The sequence below is a fragment of the Pseudomyrmex gracilis genome, unplaced genomic scaffold, assembly GCF_002006095.1.
Source record: "Pseudomyrmex gracilis isolate BER0280 unplaced genomic scaffold, ASM200609v1 scaffold_44, whole genome shotgun sequence".
NCBI lineage: Eukaryota > Metazoa > Arthropoda > Insecta > Hymenoptera > Formicidae > Pseudomyrmex > Pseudomyrmex gracilis.
Window position 1 is genome coordinate 825,851 of NW_018020628.1, and position 18,916 is coordinate 844,766.

General features: G+C 42.8%; 1 protein-coding gene across 5 annotated transcripts in view; it reads left to right on the forward strand.

Moving 5' to 3' along the window:
- The window catches only part of LOC109853178 (spectrin beta chain, non-erythrocytic 5), a 39,648-nt gene that overhangs the window by 11,198 nt on the left and 9,534 nt on the right, over positions 1-18,916 (forward strand). For 4 of the 5 annotated variants that reach the window (XM_020425025.1, XM_020425027.1, XM_020425026.1 and 1 more), the window contains exons 1-12: positions 1,194-1,402; positions 4,902-5,152; positions 5,276-5,443; positions 11,511-11,736; positions 12,113-12,390; positions 12,590-15,193; positions 15,294-15,610; positions 15,707-16,084; positions 16,210-16,875; positions 17,018-17,303; positions 18,137-18,355; positions 18,454-18,896. In XM_020425025.1, coding sequence (XP_020280614.1) covers positions 1,372-1,402; positions 4,902-5,152; positions 5,276-5,443; positions 11,511-11,736; positions 12,113-12,390; positions 12,590-15,193; positions 15,294-15,610; positions 15,707-16,084; positions 16,210-16,875; positions 17,018-17,303; positions 18,137-18,355; positions 18,454-18,896 — 5,867 coding nt within the window. In that variant the 5' untranslated portion in view covers positions 1,194-1,371. Of the gene's footprint in view, positions 1-1,193; positions 1,403-4,901; positions 5,153-5,275; positions 5,444-11,510; positions 11,737-12,112; positions 12,391-12,589; positions 15,194-15,293; positions 15,611-15,706; positions 16,085-16,209; positions 16,876-17,017; positions 17,304-18,136; positions 18,356-18,453; positions 18,897-18,916 lie in introns of those variants that run through there. The other variant, XM_020425028.1, reaches the window with a different exon arrangement.

An 18,916-nucleotide genomic window follows, 5' to 3' on the forward strand; every position in this document is an offset into this window, starting at 1 on the left:
GCAGACGACACGCAGAGAGAGAGAACGTTTATCACTCTCTGATAAATAATATATACGGTTTCTGATTTCACCTAGTCCGCTATACTCTCTTTGCAGTTCCTCTCCGGTTCTTTCGGTGCGTTCACCGTATTTCCGGTGCAATCCCGCGCTTCCTGCGCCGGCAACAACAATGCCCTTTCGAACAGTATCGGTATCTTTCTCGCTGCGCGCACGTTCGATTTCTAGAGCGTTTCCAAGCCGATCGAACAGCAATCTGGCGGCTAAATCTAGAAAACGTTCGCTCGCGTTTCGCGATTTCTTCGTGTCGAAGTTGAATTTTCTAAAATTTTTATTTGAAAAATACTATCTCGAAGCCATAGATGCGCGCAATTTATTAGGATGCAATTAGATACAATATTAAAAAATATAATTGATTTGAATATATTTGCGATAGATTTAATATTTATAAATTGTGGAACAGAGCGTGAAGATTTTTTTTTTTTATGTCGAATTAAAATTATTTTTTTTAATACGCGACGTTAAAATTTCACACATGTGTAGTTGTATTTTGATAATTATTTTTCATCATTACGAAACATTTTCGTTTATTTCCTATCAATTTCTCATTAATCTAATCGCTAATTGTACCAGGCGCTCAATTCTCATAGATTTCGATAAGATACAATCTCTTATTTCGTTCGGTTCGTTCATTGGCGCAAAATTTCGATAGACACACGGTGCGACATGGCGACGACGATGCTTAGTAGTCAAAAATTCGATCCCACTCCCGATGTGTAATCGTCACGTTTCCGCTGCGATTTCGCGCTTCCTGCATCGCATTGTTGCGACTCCGCGATTGACAGACACCGCGCTCTTATAATCACTCTCATAAACCCGTTCCTTTCATTTTCTCTGTGTCTCTCTCCTTTCTCTGAAAAAAAACAAAAAAAAAATCCTCATTCAGCTTCTTCTCTCGAAGCGAGATGAGTCGAGTGACATCATTAGCTTCTTTTTATTGTTCCATTAATTGCTTATTTCTGTTCCAACAGGTTTCTACGCCTATGTTGCCGCGCATGTATACGTGTACTTAGCGCTTCTGCTACACATAAATAAGCCGACCGACATAATACATATATATATATATATATACGATACGTGATAAGAGTCCTGTCAGTGGTCTTCGACCGGCAATCGAGTCAGTTGGGCACCACCGTTCGTCCGTTGGTGTTCTACCTCGCGTGCGTACCTCTCTCTTTTTTTTTCTTATCGATTTATAATATATTCTCGGCGATAAAATCGGGATGTTGTTCGAGTGTGTGAAAATTGTAATGCGAGCTCGAATAACGCGCGAATAATTTGTCGCCGCGCGAAGATACAAAGGTGGCACACAGTATGGCGCATAATCAGTATCACGCTGGCAAACGTACGTACAAGGCGCAAACGTCTCGTTTTTTGTCTCGAACAAAAAAAAGATCTTGTCGCGCTATTATTGTATATTTTATTTGGTTATATAACCCACTCGCGCAAAGTGTCCGATTATATTGGACGCAATTAGACTTCTGCGCGGTGTGTGTCTCGCTTACAAACGTAACGTGCGCGCACAAAGTAATATACGGGAAAATAATTTTTTAATTATCGCTCTCTCTCCTTTCGCGATTGCCGTTCGTCTTATCTGCCGAGATAAGACGAACACCGAACGGAAATTTTGATATATCGTTCGCCGGTGACTGGTCACCGATCACTGCTGTCGAAGAATCAATGTTTTAGTCTCCGTAATTGTTTTATTTTCCAAACTTGTAGGAATTGTTTTTGTTTTTTTTTTTTTTGTTCTTATTCCACACAGATCTCTTATAGAAAAAAAAATTCTTGTGGGAATTAGATATTCTTATCTAAAACTGTGAATAGAAAAACACGTCTCTCCGGGGAAATTTCTTGTTAAGTTGGTTATTGAGCTGATACTCTTGCGCATCTGATACGCATCTAATTCCCACAGGGTTAAGCGGTGCGCGCTCCGTTTTTCGGGACGTCCCGCGCTATCGATATATGTACATACGTGCATGCGCACACGGTTGTAATCTTTCTATTGTAAGCTGCGTGGCCGTGCGAAACGCGTATTTAACTTGTTGTGTACAACACACACAGAACGAGAGCGCACTTGTGTAAAACGCGTCACGCTCGAGGAATTCGCGCTAAGTAACGTGTGTTACAGCTGCGATAGTCGTCTCTCGTTGCCGTTAGAAAACGTTCCGTACCGACAACAGGTAGCGACCTGTTCGCTCGAGTGCTCTAATCAAATCGGCCAAGATGTTACTCATGTCATTGCTCTCTCTCTCTCTCTCTTCATCGCGCGAGTTTCCTTCTCGATCGCGCTCTCGAGTTTTTTAATTAAAAGAGAGAGACGCACGAATCGTCCTTGCGGCGCGAAACATCGCCCGAAACATTATCCCGCAAGGTTGCGAGCGATATTCCCGAAAAATTGTCGCAATTCGCGACGTGTTCGCTTCCAACATTTACGTGTATTTCCGCAACGTTATAACATGCAAATATCCACCTTTGCACTTGTTAATTTACACGTTTAGATTATCAAAGAATATTATCAAAGATGACACACGCAATATTTCTGACGTATTATATACATATTGAAATTATATGTACGCGATACATATATATATAATACTTCTGTATATTTATGTGGATAACAACATATATTGATTGCGGTATGATATCGCGATCATATTTTGCAACATTTATGATATGATTCACAATATGATTCATAATTTCTACGATATTCCCGCAATATTTCTTCAATGTTTTTTAACATATTTTTTTGTGTGCTGTAGGTAAGGAAAATTACGCGCGAGTACATATACGCTCGTTGTGAAAAGGGATTTGCTCGACGAGTCTGACAGCTTCAAATCCGCGTCTAGCGTTAAGTCGTGCGAAAACGGAAATGCGGACACGTGCAAGTGCGCGCTAACTATCGCGTGCGCGCAGCTGTCATAATTGACTCTTCAAAGTCGCACGTGCTTTTTTTTTTTTTGTTTTTTTTTTTCATGCGCCCTTTTCTCTCGCACTGTCGCCGGTCCAATTTACGCTTACGTGCTTACGGCGCGCCCATTTAAACGGGTCGGAGAAAAATTTACGACAGCGGCGTCTATAGCGGCGGTATTAGTCAGAATGACAATGAGCGAGGACAATAATCTCGCAAAGTCACGCGTTGCTCGGCAAGAAACGGGTCCGTTCCGTCTCTCGAACGCGCACGCACGACCGTCGTTCGTGTTCGTGCAATTGCTTTTATTATCGAGATTGTTACGCATGAAATGCGAGTTCGCACCAACACGCGCTCCCGCGTAACTTCTCGAGGAAAATTAAATATAAGGTAACTGTACTCCGCGTACTCGAACTGTTACCGTGCGGATATTTGATGCGTGTTTTTTTTTTCTTTTCTTTTCTTTTTCGTTCTTCCTTGCGTAACAACTGTACCTTTTTAGCTAAATGTGCGTTTGAACTAATTGAGAAGTTAATTTATTTTTATTCGGAGAATTGCATTCAAAAAATTGCATCTATTACCTGACACGTGTAATGGATATTTTATTTAAAGATATTAAGTATTTTTTCTTGTCCCCCGTTATCAGAATTGAAAATTTATCTTTTACAGCGAAGTCGACATTTTTGCGTTCACGCGATTTCGATTATTTTGATTCGCGTAATTACACCGTGTGGATTTTTTTCGATTCGAAAACTATAAAACGTCACGATTTCGATTGTCGCGTTTGAATCTCGTGTCTCTCTGCGCGAGTTTCGATTCTTCTTTCTTATCTGCTTCTGTGCCGGATCGCTTCTCGCAATGTTATCGCACTTCGTTCCGAGAAGAATGTCCATTTATTTCCCGGAGCGGAGAAGTGTTAATGTAAACACACTCTCCTCATTCTGAATATCGTCCACTTTTCCAGCGTTCTTCAATACTTCTCATTTAGTCTCATCTCGATAGAGATACGCTTTGTTTTTTTGTTTTGTTTTTTTTTTTTTGTATTCAAACAATGCTTCAAAATATTTTTGCTACATTGGTTGATGAATAACAGAAGTTGAGAAAACGTCTTCGAAACATCTCATGTCGAGATGAAAATCGATGTCCCACACAATAGTTCGCACAAGAAACGTCCGTCACTCGAATGGAATGTGGAATCTATCAATGGAATGAGAATTATTATCTTCACGTAACTTTTTTTTTCCTGTTTAAAGATCACTTGCACGAGATATAAAATTTGCGACCTCTCTTAAAATGCAATACAAGCGACGTAAATAATATTTGCATGTAAAAGCATCACGTCGCAACTCTAATTTGCATTCTTGTCGCGATTTTGCATAATTAAAGTTTGTAGAACACACAAAACGTCGCTGGTTTCGGAAATTTGTCACCTCGAATTTTCGAAAATAAAGTGTTTATAAAAAATACTACTCTTTCTCTCTATAACAAGATTTCTATTTTATTTATAATATAAAATATTGTTTATTGGTTTTAGAATATACAAATATACATATTCAATTGCGACTCGAGAGAAGTCAAGTCTCGCAAAGATCTTGAATATTGTCTATCCCTCACGCACACATGTGTGTTTGATTTCGTTTTGGTTTATCCTCCGGTCGGGGGGGTTTCTGGTTTCCGTTTAGCGATTTGTTTGCGTTTGTGAGACTTTCACGCGAGGTCTGCTGCGTGAAAACGAAAACAAAAACGAGCCTCATCGAGCACGTGCTCGCCAGAAAGACAGCGTCTTGCGCGCATTTCTCTCCTCCTCCAAATCGGATGTTGCCGAGATTATTTCGTTCGGGGAAAAATTACGTGTCCCATCTGTGCGTTTCCCGCTTCACCCTAACTCTGGAAACTAGTTTTGCTAGAAAGCGCCGGATGTTTTCTGTTTCAGAGGCGCAGTATGTGCCCGGCGCCGGGCCCAGCGCCGCATCCGAAGGAAGGACCCGTAGTCTCGAATACGTTCCCGCATATCCGCCACCGAGAGCCGATAGATACCGGGGCGGCGCGCAGATACAGAAAAGAATGACTCAGAGGGAGGACGTTCTTAAATTCGAGCAGGGCCGCATCAAGGCCCTGCAGGAGGAACGTCTTCACATCCAGAAGAAGACGTTCACAAAATGGATCAACTCCTTCTTGTTGAAGGTAACAGGCGTTAGGTGTTCTAATGCAAATGTTTTTTTAGAACACATTAAATTTGATTTCAACGTACAAAATCGTGCGCACAAAAAATATTAACCGTTTGTTTTGTTTTGTTTTTCTTTTTAGGCGCGCATGGAGGTGGACGATCTCTTCATCGATCTCGCGGACGGCAAGAAGCTGCTGAAGCTGCTGGAGATTATTTCCGGCGAGCGACTCGCCAAACCCAACAACGGACGCATGCGGGTTCACAAAATTGAAAACGTGAACAAGTCCCTGGCGTTTCTACATACCAAGGTGAAGTGTATTTCCGACTGTGGTGCGGCTTGTTTCTCTTCTTGTTTTCTTCGCTCGTTTCTTTTGCTCTCTTCGTCACCGCCCTTTCGGGGCGCTTTCTCGAATGCCTCTATGCTTCCGTCAAATCTCTATTGTTGGAACTTACTGTTGGAACTCTGTGTTGAATCTTCAGAGAGAGAACAATTTTTTTTCCGTACATCACAATATTAACACTTTCATTTATGCGTAACAATATTTTCAAACACACCGAAATTTAATTTTGTCAATGCGTCAAGCAACTCGAGAAGACATTCGAGATTATTTTTTGTTCCAAAGTCGTCATATTCCTGTTCTTGACCCTTAGCGTTTCTTCGCGGCAAACCGACCGTTTACAAAAAGTTCGTCAGTCGTAAAAGAGAGTTTAAAGTCTCTGTGTACGTCAAATTTGGTTTGTGTGCCCGGTCGCACCGTGCGAATCGATCATATTTATTTTATCGCGCATCTTTCACGGTGACAATCTCACCTCCCACCACCCCGAGCTCTTCGAAAAAGGACAGAAGTTATTTCTGGATGATGATACGACGACGATCGTATCCGTTATGAGCAAACAGTCTGCAAGCGAGTGTCTCGGCGAATTCTCTTATCCTTACTCTTTCGCCTAAGAAAATCCGCCACTCCCGCAATAATTTCGAATAGCAAAAACCGAAAAGATAGCGAACGAAAGGTACTCTTATCTCTGTCTCGTTACATTTATTTGATTCTCTCACACATACAAGAGTTTACAAAATATTTTGCTTTCCGTAACACCCTGGTTTACGAACAAATAAGTTATATATGCAACTCTTTATAAACTGAATTCCAACGATCTTTGTGGAAAGCTCATTTCGCGTTAACAATAACCGAGAGAGAGAGAGAGAGAAGAACGTGATCGGGAGAAAGGAACGGTGGCTAACAGCGCGCCATTGTGGTACGAGAGATTTCAGAAAATGAGAGAACTCAAAAAATCGTAAAGGAAAAAAAGAGAAAACCTGAACAAAAGGGAGAACCTGTGAACGTTGAACGAATTGGTGAGGTTTCTTCAAACGCGATGACCATGTCGCGCAAAGGTTCCTTCGTTGGGGCACCTGATGGAATTTAACTCCGTAGTAATTAGGGAGGTATTTTGTACGGACGCTCTGAGAAAAGATCGGCTCCCATCGCACGCACACCGCAGAAAATTCACGAAGATGAGAGTGAAAAAAAAAAAAAAAAGACAGAGTGATGAGGCGAAACACGCCAAAGAACAGAAATAACAAAAAAACCAAAAAAAAAAAAGGAAGATGATGAAGAGTCGGACTCTTCCCGATTTTTCCTACTTCTTTTCGGTTAATTTTCGGTTGCTCGCAAATCGAAAGGCGCTCGACGAGAAGATGCAACGAGGGAGACCGAACGGAGAAAGAAGGAAACGAAGAGAGAAAGGCCCAGAGAAAAGGAAGAAGATAGTCGGATGAAGAAGATGATGTACGAGAGACGCATAACGGCATAAAACTTCGTAGATGCGAAATAAAATAGAAAAAAAACGTTCAGAGAACAAACGAAACACACAACAAAATTATTTATTTCGATGAGAAAAATACATGAAGAAGCAAGCAACAGTAGTTGGTTGTTTTGGAAGCACATTGTGATTTCGAAAATAATATGAAGAGCCTGTGAAGTTGCGCGTATACGTGCGTGCTGTGTTTCAGGACCAGGTCGGACACCTGATGGATATCGCGAAGAGTGCGCACATTAACAACGACACGTATTCGACGCGCGCACGTAATAATTCCTCGCTGGCGAGAAGCTTTGATTGATATTGCACGTGTCAATCGGTCATTCCTATACCAGTTATAAGCGCGCAATCCTGTCTGATCTCATATTACTTCTAACATACGTATACACGGTCGCTGAGTCAAGCAACGCCAACTGATATCGTTTGAGAAAAAAAAAAAAGCACGCACAAGAGAAGATAAGCGGCATATATATATATAAGCGGATTATTCCGTTAATAAATTTAGATGGTCTCTCCGAGAGGAACTGGGACAAGAGTTTTCTCAACTGAAAATGTGAAATACTCGGCTCAACCGATAATTTATTATTTCTCTCGCTCGTGTGAGACAATGCTGTGAGAGAAAACAGGATTTTGTTTGTTACTCGATTTCACGTCTCTTATCCCAACAATGTTGCTCGTTTTTTAACAATTCGTATAGATTATGTGTTATCTTAGCGTCAATCGCGGCGGTCGATCTCTGAGAAGTGTGTAAATATCGAAATAAGAGCGAGCGCGCTGTGTGACACCAATTCTCTCGAATAAACACCGAGAGTGTTTTGTGTGCGAAAGGAAAGTTTAGAGTGCGAGCACACGCGAGCGTATTGTTACAATTAATTCGCATCGCGGTTTGTCATAAATGTGAGCGGATAACAATCGCTTGAGTAGATTAAGTAGTGAATATTTAACAGACACACTCTAGAACTACCGAGCAACATTCACAGATTTCTTTCCGCTTTAATTGAAGACGAATGACTTAATGAGTTGAATGTTGTTTTTTTTTTTTCAGTTATAACTTTCATTTTAAATAAACTAAACACAGGCTGTGCGAATCGAGATTCACCGCCGGTGAACTGGAAATCTACATAATATGTGTCGCGCGAATGAACTATAGATATTTTCAATACTGACGGCGAATAGAAACAGAACGCAACCGCAAAAGCGCATTCGCTGTCTTTTCCAAATCCTCTCGTCAAACTGACGAATGCGGTAAAAAGATGTAACAGATGTACATTCGACATCGGTAGTTGCGTAGCGATTTAGGAGAGAAAGAGTCGAGGATCAAGGGAGAGTCGTCCGATGTGTATCTGTTGATTCCTGGAAACTGCTCTTCGGCAACCGCTTCTCTTCTCCGCGAAGACGAGAGACGAGAGAACAAATCGAAGAAGCCTTATAACGCAAGGCCGATCGCATAGCGGTCAAGCGGCAACAATCGCAAGTCAATTATCGCAAATACGTGTTATCGCGAAGCATACACCGTGCGTGCTCGAAAGAAGGAAAGAAAGAGAGAGAGAATTCGAGCTAGCATTTTTTATTCTGGCAAATTGTGCGTTAGGCGCGAACAAGCCTCTCGTCCTTACGCATTCCACGCGAATCCTTTCCCGTTGTTTCCCACAGAGTCGAATCACGCGAATTTCACGCGGAGAGCCGCCGCGTCGAACGAAAAAAAAAAAAAAAAAAAAAACCCGCGTCGGTCCGTGTCCTCGCGCGGATTTCATTCCCAAACAAATATTTGATTGTTCTCACGCGTGACCGCGCGTCTTCTGATTGTCACCTGATTGCGAAGCGGGACACGTCGAAACGTAACCGAATTTAAGGTAAAAACGTTTCAGCGATACTCAAACATTTTATCACACAGAGAAATATGCAAAAGACGTGTAAAAGAGTATATTTATATCTTCCAATGTAATATTTATATTTTTTTTAATATAAAAATAGAAATATCAGAGAAATATAATATTAACAGTTTTTTCAATATTAAACTTGAACGATGTGTCAAATATCTTTCTTATATTTTTAAATAATGATCGCGCGATATAAATATATTTCGTTGCACAATTGTAACTTTAACGAGTGTCCGACCGGGGGGAACGGTCATTAAGATATTTATCTTACACGCGATAATCGCCGCACTTGTAAACACGTTCCTTTAAACGCGACGCACGTAACTTATCGATTCTCGACGGATTTCGAGTTCGTCGCGTTTACTTTTGCGAGTTCACGTTTTGCTTTCCTCCTCCGTCCTGTGTCGCGCGTATTATTATTGCGCGTTCGCACGTACGCGGCCTTCCACATTTCTCTTTTTGCATTATAGCGTCGTCGCGAAAGAAGAAAACTTTCTACGCGTCATCAATTCGGGCGACTGCACTCGCTCGCGCGCGCAATTTTCCCGATTTGACGGGCGATATCAATCAGTGATATCGTCGCGCGTTCGAACTCGTTCTCTGATTCTTTGCTTCTCTCTAGAAAAAAGAAAAAAAAAAGAAAAAAAAAATACTGTCGGTTCTCGCGCGTGCGAGAGAAGCGCGAGACGGAGTTTGAAAGCCGGAGAGGATCGTATATATATATATATATACCTTCGTCTACCTAACGGAGATCTTCAATTTAACAGACACTCCGAACATCATCCCCGCGGTTGTGATTTAACGTCGTCCTTCAGCCAGCGGATCTTGAACCTTGTACTTTATACACGGAAAGCGCAAAATTCTTTCTCTCTCTCTCTCTCTCTCTCTCTCGCCGTAACTCGACGGTGGTTACGCGGCGATGACGTGATTTCTTCGCGCATCGTTGCCGATAGAAGAGATAACCGCTTAATCCGTTTTTCTTCTTATTGCCTCGGCGCTTTGTCGCAGTAGATATCACAAATCCAATCGCACGTTATCTCGTGCGCGCGTATATTTAATATATACATATGACGTGCGCACATCGGAGTTGCTGCTGCAGCGCGATCTCGTCAAAAAAACACGCGTCCGGGAGAGCTTCATTAACCCACTTTTATTCAAGATAAATAATGTCCGCGAGCGCGAATTCTCCGCGAGAGAGAGAGACTCGTTCCGCGCGTTTTTTTCTCGAAACGGCGTGTGACGAAAGACACAGACCGTGGAATCTCCGTATCTCCATCCAGGCTGGAAATGTCGCCGCGCACGTACGCGTTACGTACGTACGTCGCCAAGTGTTGTAGAGAAGCCGGGGGGAGTTTCTTTTTTCTAAATGCGTAAAGTCCCGCGTGCCTGCGATCGACATTCCGCAGTCCTGCCAAGAATGCGCGGTTAGTCGCCGTAGGAAAACCGCTACACGGCCCGATCTGTCGCGGCCGACCGACTTCGCGCTTTACCGATAGAAGAAACCTTTTGTGAGAATGAACGAATCGACTCGAAAACTTTTCTTTTCCCGAGCAAGAGTATTTAGGTTTTCTTCAACTTGGAAAATCTTATCTTTCTGAAATAGAAGAAACGGAAAAAAAAAATAAATAAATAAATAAACGATAAGATGAAATAAATGATCTCGAGTCTCTTTGCTCGTCGACTCTGTCTTGGTGTGTAATATGGCTTTTTTCTATTATAGTTCGAAGCGCTGCGAAATACAAAAGAGAACGGAATAAGAGGATTTACAGCGAAAGTTTATCGTTTTGCAGCAATTTCTGTTTAAAAAAAAATTACACTTAAACCAACTTTCCCAGACTCCGTTTCACCGATTCGTTTTGTCGCTTCTAGAAAAAACGACAAAAATTGCATCGTCGTTACTCGGTTGTAAAAAGTAAAAAGAGCGATTTTGCACGCTTTGAAAACGCTTAAGTTCTGAAGGAACAAAGAGATATAGATAAATATATATTTGTTTGGAGAGAGAAAGATAAAATTCTAGACCGCCCGTGTGGAGTCCGATGATAGCGCGGATCGCGAAGTTGCTGCCTGTAAGATAGGAGAGAGTGAAAATCGTGTCACATTTTTTCGCGTTGCGCCGTGATTTCCACACCGGGATGATGCGGATTGTCTTGTCTTCTCTTCGAGGATCAAACACGAGAGATCAATTCGCGAGTATATATACGTACGTACGTATTCCGCGGCGCGCCGGTCCAGTGAATGTCCGCGGTAGTCAATCCGCAGAGAGAAGTCGCATTCCACACGTTAAATGCATTTAGAATTCTGCCATTCTCATTCCGTCGACTTTACGAACCCTTTTACGCTCGGCGCGGCCGATTGCGTTTCCACGGCGCGTTTCTCGCAAAATTAATTCCCGCGCGCAAGCGTTTCGATTTAGCGATCCGTGCGATTTGCCGCCGCCGCCGCCGCCGCGCGCGGAATAATACAATAATATTCATCGCGCGCGCGTTCACGCGGGGAACGACGTCGATAAATTCGCGCAAATAGGAGAGAAATATCTTCTTCCGCGAATAACCGTGTAATACACAAGAGGTTGAAGTCTCTTCTCTCTTCTTCTCTCTCGCGCGCGCGCGCATATTACGCGCGCGTTTTCAGAAGAGATCGCGATAGTTTATTTCGTCTCTTTCGTTCTTTTCCGCAGGTTCGTCTCGAGAGCATCGGCGCGGAAGATATCGTCGACGGCAATCCCCGACTGATCCTAGGTCTCATCTGGACCATAATATTGAGATTTCAAATTCAGGAGATCGAGATCGACGTGGACGAGGAGAACGACAGCAGCGAGAAAAAGTCTGCCAAGGATGCTCTGTTGCTCTGGTGTCAGAGAAAAACGAACGGCTATCCCGGCGTCAACATCCAGGACTTTACCGGTGAGAGAACGAGTTTCTTCATTCTCGCATACCATTTGCGCCGGCATGAATATTCAAAATTCTTCAAAATGTCACAGCAAAAAGAAGTTTGGAACAAATTTGTATATATGTGTTTAAATGCGTCGAAAAAATTTGCGTTGCGTCTATATTTAGATTTAAGATTTTGCGCGCGAATTCATCTAATGTGAATTCAAACTTTGTTCAAATTTTCGAATTTTTCAAAATCAACGTGAAATAATTTGCGAAAATTAAAAAAAAAACCTATGTCTGTGTTTTGTGTATACGTAGCTAAAAAAAAAAAAAAGTACAGAAAAATATGTGAAAGAATAAATAAGAAAAAATATCTCTAAAAAAATATTTTTCACGCAAATTCTAGGATCATGGAGAAGCGGCCTCGGTTTCAACGCTCTCATACACGCTCACAGACCGGACTTGGTCAATTGGTCGGAATTGCAACAAAACAAGAACATCGACAATCTCAATTATGCCTTCGACGTCGCCAACTCCGAACTCGGTATACCGCGGCTTTTGGACGCGGAAGACGTCGACACGGCCAGGCCGGACGAGAAGTCCATTATCACCTACGTTGCGTCTTATTACCACACGTTCGCGAGGATGAAAAACGAGATAAAGAGCGGAAAAAGAATAGCGAATGTACGTGCGAGCACGCGAGTAAAAACAAAAATTCCATTTCACATAGTTGTACTCACAGTTGTACGGATGTGTGTGTAAGAAATTTGTATAAGAATATAAATTTTCAAATTTCCATATTTAAACATTTTTTTACATCTGCGAATCATCTATGTAAATGTAATTAAACTTTATATATGTAAATTTAAATGTGTTCAAACAGATTGTCGGACAAATGATGGACGCCGATAAGATGAAGATCCACTACGAGAAGCTTACAACCGACCTGTTGGAGTGGATCAAAATGAAGATCGAGATTTTGGAAAATCGCAGTTTTCCAAACTCGCTCGAAGGTATCCAACGGGAACTTCTAGCCTTCAAGCAATACCGCACGGTGGAGAAACCGCCGAAGTATAAAGAACGGTCCGAGATAGAGGCGTTGTACTTTCACATAAACACCCGGCTGAAGTCTTTGAATCAGCCGGCATTCATTCCGCAGGAAGGCCAGCTAGTCCAGGACATCGAGAGAAACTGGGTGGAGTTGGAGAGGGCGGAGCATCGTCGCGAGGTCGCTCTTAGAACCGAACTTTTGCGACAGGAGAGATTGGAGCAATTAAACTATAAATTCGAGCGAAAGAGCGTACTTAGAGAAGGTTATTTAAAGGAGATGATTCAAGTGCTGACAGATCCCAGATACGGAAGCAACCTGGCGCAAGTTGACGCCACGGTGAAGAAGCACGAAGCTATCAGCGCCGATATCTTGGCGCGCGAGGAACGTTTCCACGATTTGACGAACATGTCCGAAGAACTGGTGCGCGAAAATTATCACGGTCTTGAAAGAGTTCGGAGCAGAGAGCAAGAAGTGCTGCAGAGATGGAAGGAACTGTTGGCTCTACTGGATCATCACAAGTCCAATCTTGTCGCACTTTCCTCACTGATGAGCCTGATGAGAGAAATTGACACGACTCTGGCTTCTATTCAGGAACTCCAAGTGAACTTCCAAAGCACCGACGTAGGACCGCATCTACTTGGGGTTGAGGATCTGTTACAGAAACATAGTTTGCAGGAATTGCAAGTGACCGCTTTGGGCGAGAGCCAGAGACGACTCGGCAGACAGGCTGCTCAACATCTGACGCAACCACAAAGCAAGGAAGCACCATTGTTGCAGCAGAAACTGGAACTACTGAATCAGGCCTATGACGAGCTAGTGGAGAACAGCAAGGAACGCAAGGCTCGTCTCGAAGACGCTAGAAATTTCTTTCATTTCCTTCAGGATCACGAGGACGAGGAATCTTGGCTGATTGAGAAGCAGCGAATATGCAAGGCCGGTATATCCGCGAAGGATTTGCGAGCCGTGATATCGCTGCAACAGAAACATAAAGCTTTGCAAGACGAGATGAAAGTGCGCAGGCCAAAATCCGATCAGCTCTGCGACGCTGGTACGAAGTTAATAGCTGATAATCATCCTTCAGCGTTGGAAATACAAAATCGTATAGACTCGCTGCAAGAGCACTGGAGAGTTTTAGAAGAACTGGCGGCATTGAGAAAGAAGCAGCTGGACGACGCGGCTGAGACGTTCCAGTTTTACGCCGACGCAAACGAAGCGGACTCGTGGATGAACGAGAAGATGACACTCGTTGCTTCGGAAGATTATGGTGTGGACGAGCCGAGCGCTCAGGCTTTGTTGCAGAGGCACAAGGATCTGGAAGGCGAACTGAACGCTTACAAAGGCGACGTGCAGTCGCTGAACGCACAGGCGGAGAAGCTCATCAAGTCTGGTATCTCCACTTTGGAGTTATCTGCCGATCCTGAACCAGTCGCTGAACTGGAACAAGAAGAGTGGAGTAAGGAGATCAGGTTAGTGCCTCAAGACGAGTGGGTGGACGAGGTGGTCGAGCGACTGGAGCAGAGGACTGTTCAGGAGGATAGGCGAGTGCCGCAGGTGAAGAGTCTATATCCTTTCAGTGGTCAGGGCATGCACATGGTAAAGGGTGAAGTAATGTTCTTATTGAACAAGACAAATCCTGATTGGTGGAGCGTCAGAAAGGCCGACGGCACGGATGGATTCGTGCCGGCTAACTATGTTCGTGAGATTGAGCCGAAAATCGTTCAAGTGCAAGTACGAAAGCCTGAGAAAGTCAAGGTGACACAGCGTGTGAAGAAAACAAAAATGGTGAAGCAAGTGGTGCCGGTCCGGCGACTGAAGTCCATCAAATCTACTGTGAAGCCGGTTAAGCGAAAGACGGTTAACGACGGCGATAGTGTAGAGAAGCGTCAGAAGAAGATCAATGAGACTTACAGCGAACTACAAGAACTGGCTGTGAAACGTCACGCACTTCTAGAAGACGCCATCAGGCTCTATGGTTTTTATCGGGAATGCGACGACTTTGAAAAGTGGATTAAGGACAAAGAAAAGATGCTGAGAGCCGACGATTCTCGCGACAATGTCGAGACGGCAAGAAGGAAGTACGAAAAGTTTTTGACGGATCTGTCAGCATCCGGAAAACGAGTGGAGGCAATAGATACAGCGGTAGATGAGTTCGTTCGCCAAGGTCACAGCCAGTTGGACAAGGTCAAGGCCAGGCAGAAACACATTCATCAGCTGTGGGATCATCTGAACTGGTTGAAGACGCAAAAGGAAAAAAGTTTAGAAGGCGCATCTAGCGTCGAGCTGTTCAACAGAACTTGCGACGAGGCGCACGATTGGATGCTGGAAAAAATTACACAACTGGACACGGCCGAGTTAGGACCTGACTTAAAGACCGTGCAAGCTTTACAAAGAAGACATCAACATCTGGAACGAGAATTGGCGCCGGTCGAGGAGAAGGTAAAGAATTTTGATTATTTTATTATGAATAAGATCAATAGCAAAAAAAAAAAATAAATATCAACAAGAGTTAACTCTCTTGTAATTTAATTCCGCACAGGTACGGAAAGTAAATTTGTTAGGCAATAGTGTCAAGAATTCATATCCGCACGAATGCAACAACGTGAACGCGAGACAAAACGAAATCAAAGATCTGTGGAACAAAGTCCAGACAAAAGCCAAGGAGCGACGATCCCGTTTAGAGGATGCGGTCGGCCAACAAATATTCATGAACAGCTCGAAGAATTTGATTAACTGGGCCACGGATATACAAGAGACGATGAAGGTTGAAGAACCAGTGAGAGATGTTGCCACGGCCGAACAATTGAAGAAACAGCACATGGAGCTCGGAGAAGAAATACGAACCAAAGAAGATGAGTACGTAATAATCAATTGTTACCGTAATAATTTGTATAAAATAAATATACACGCAATAAAGCAAAGAAAGAAACAATGATTTTCACATATTTGCAGATTTAACGAAGTCGAAGATCTTGGACGAGAATTGTTACGTCGTAATCCGGCTTTGACGGATGTACGCGAACGTTTGGACAAGCTAAATGGATTGTATCCAGCAGTATCAGCCGACTGGATGGCGAAAGAGGAATGGTTACGACAGTGCCTGGAATTGCAACAGTTTAATCGGGAGGCCGATCAAATCGAAGCCACTACCAGTTCTCACGAAGCTTTTCTTGAATTCATTGACTTAGGCGAATCTTTAGATGACGTCGAAGCTCTGTTGAAGCAGCACGAGAAGTTCGAGAATACTCTTCACGCGCAAGATGACAGGTTGAAGGCATTCAGCGACACCGCGGACAAATTGATCGCTCAAGATCATTATGACAAAGATTAGTAAGTGTCAGAGACAATATTAATTAAATTTGTTACATGATATTGAAGTATGAGTGATAAAAAAAAATGAGTATATAAATGGTTTATGTGTATTGAATCTTATAAATGTGTACGTCTATATCTAGCATTAACGAGAGAAGAAACCAAGTATTGGCACGTCGTATGGCAGTGAAGGAAGCCGCTCAGCGCCGAAGAGCAGCCTTGAAAGCTTCCGAACATTACCAGCAATTTTCGGCTGAAGTAGATGATCTACGCAACTGGTTGGTCGACAAGATGAAGACCGCGTCCGATGAGAGCTATCGCGATCTGAACAATCTCGAGCGCAAATTGCAGAAGCACGAGGCTTTCGAGCGAGAGCTGCGCGCTAACGAAGGCCAGTTAAGAGCAGTCAACAAGGCGGGCAAAGCACTGATATCTGAAGAAAATTACAGATCGGACGATGTGGGAGAAACCTTAAAGGATCTAAATGACCAGTGGAAGCATCTGGTGGCATTATCGCTGGAGAAGGGTCGCAGACTGCGACAAGCCGCCATGCAACATGGATACAATCGCACCATGGAAGATGCCAGACTGAAACTGGAAGAGATAGAAATCTGTTTGCAGAGCAAACAAGTAGGCACAGATCTTCGCAGCTGCAAGGAATTACTGAAGAAGCATCAGACTCTCGAGAGCGATATGTGCCAATGGGAACAGAAGGTGGACGATCTTGTAGCCATGGGTCAGGAGATGGCGCACGAGGGTCATTTCGATGCAGCGAACATTCTGAAGACGAGTCAAGCTACGCAGAAGAAGTATGCACTTCATATTTTTCAATTACATATTTTATCTTTGAAAAAAAAAAACAATTTTAACAAAAAAGAAATTTATCTAACAAGGAGAAACAATTTTTTAATAATTAAATGACAATATTATATGTACATGATACTTTTTTAGATTCCGCAGTCTAAAAGAACCAGCCAAGAGACGTCGTGAAGCATTGGAGGAAAGTTTGCGCTTCCACAAATTCGGCTTCGAACTGGATGCCGAGTTGCAATGGATCAAGGACCACATGCCGCAAGCATCCTCGACGACGCTCGGACAAAATCTACACCAAGCCCAGACCTTGCACAAGAAGCACAAAAAGCTGGAAGCGGAGATCGCCGGTCACCAACCGATGATAGACAAGACCCTGGTTTCCGGACAGACGCTCATTGATCAGGCTCATCCGGAAAAGAAAAAGGTATAAATCGCTAGAGAGATTATCTCTTGTGACCAAATAATCTCATTTTTCTCGCGGATTCGTACAATGAATTGGCTGGCGCGAGATTGGAGTAAGAAATTGTGATTTTTGCACAGTTGGCGCGTTCCGAAGGGCAGTGGGTCTACGAAGGTAAGGGTAGACGCACAGATGCATGGAAGATGTTCTCATAAATGTGTCCATTGCTTTTCTTATGTCAATAAAAAGTTACACACTTGTTATAGCCGGCACACATTTTGATTTTATATAATTAACAAATTATTGTGTCTTTTTGTAGGTTTTTTAATATATATATTCGTTCCACACCTTTGTAACACGATATTCGAAGTTACATGAATTTTTTGTTTTTACATTAGCGTTGATTCTTATTATACAAAAAGCTGTTTTGGTACTTTTGAACAGTTGTGTTTATGTAAAATTGTTTTTTTTTTTTTTTTTTTTAACACGAATACAATAGACAAGTAACGCAACTTGTAAGTTGCAACAAGCTTCTTCTTTTTGAATCATTGCTTCGTATTATAAGTGTCGGGAGAAAAATGAGACAAGAGATATTAGACGTTGTTGTTGCATGCAGGCGCAAACTGATACTTCTGTCGTAGCAACAGGACTCTAAGGCAGTGTCAGCGTGTGACTGATATTATTCCACGCCGAAGTCGAAAGCTTTTTGAAAACGAAAGAGATAGCGGTTACTTGAGTTATATATAATTCATATTTGTTTCTCATGCGAGTAACATATGATGTTGAAAACTTTAATAAATCAAACGCTATTAGACGATCGTGAGTAAATAATATCGCGTCAATATAATTTTAACCAGATCCAAGAGCTGTGCGATGTTTTGGATGACGCTTGGCGAGACTTGCAAGATAAAGCGGGAGAGCGTAGCAGAGCATTAGATCTGTCGTTGAAAGCGCAAGAATTTTTCTTCGAAGCCGGCGAGGTCGAGAGCTGGCTTAACGAGAAGAACGACGTGCTGAGTTCGACCGATTACGGCAGAGATCGTGACGCCGCCACGAAATTGCTGACGAAACACAAGGTAGCTTCATTAAAGCGGCAAACATTTTTATTCATCAAATCTTCTACTACTTTATCAACAGTTCCAGTAAAAAAATGTTTTATATAATTGTTTTATAGGCTGTCGAGCTTGAGTTAGACACGTACAACGGTATTGTGACAGAAATGGGAAATACCGCTTCTACGATGATAAATTCGAAGCATCCCGACAGCAAGGCGATAGCCAACAAGCAGCAAGCGATTGTCCAACAAATGCGCGCCTTGCAGCGGTTAGCTACCGTGAGACAACAACGTTTGATGGAGAGCATGTATCGTCACGAATATTTCTTAGAAAGCAGAGAATTGGAGCAGTGGATAAAGGAACAAGAGCAAGCGGCCGCGTCAGAAGATTACGGACAGGATTACGAGCATCTGTTGCTGCTGCAAGCGAAATTCAATGACTTCAAGCATCGAATAGAGGCCGGTTCGGAAAGATTCAATCAGTGCGAGGAATTGGCCAGGAAGCTAATTGCGAACGAGAGTCCTTACATTCAGGACATCGAGAAGCGACAGGAACAATTAGGGTAAAGTTTTATTTAACGGA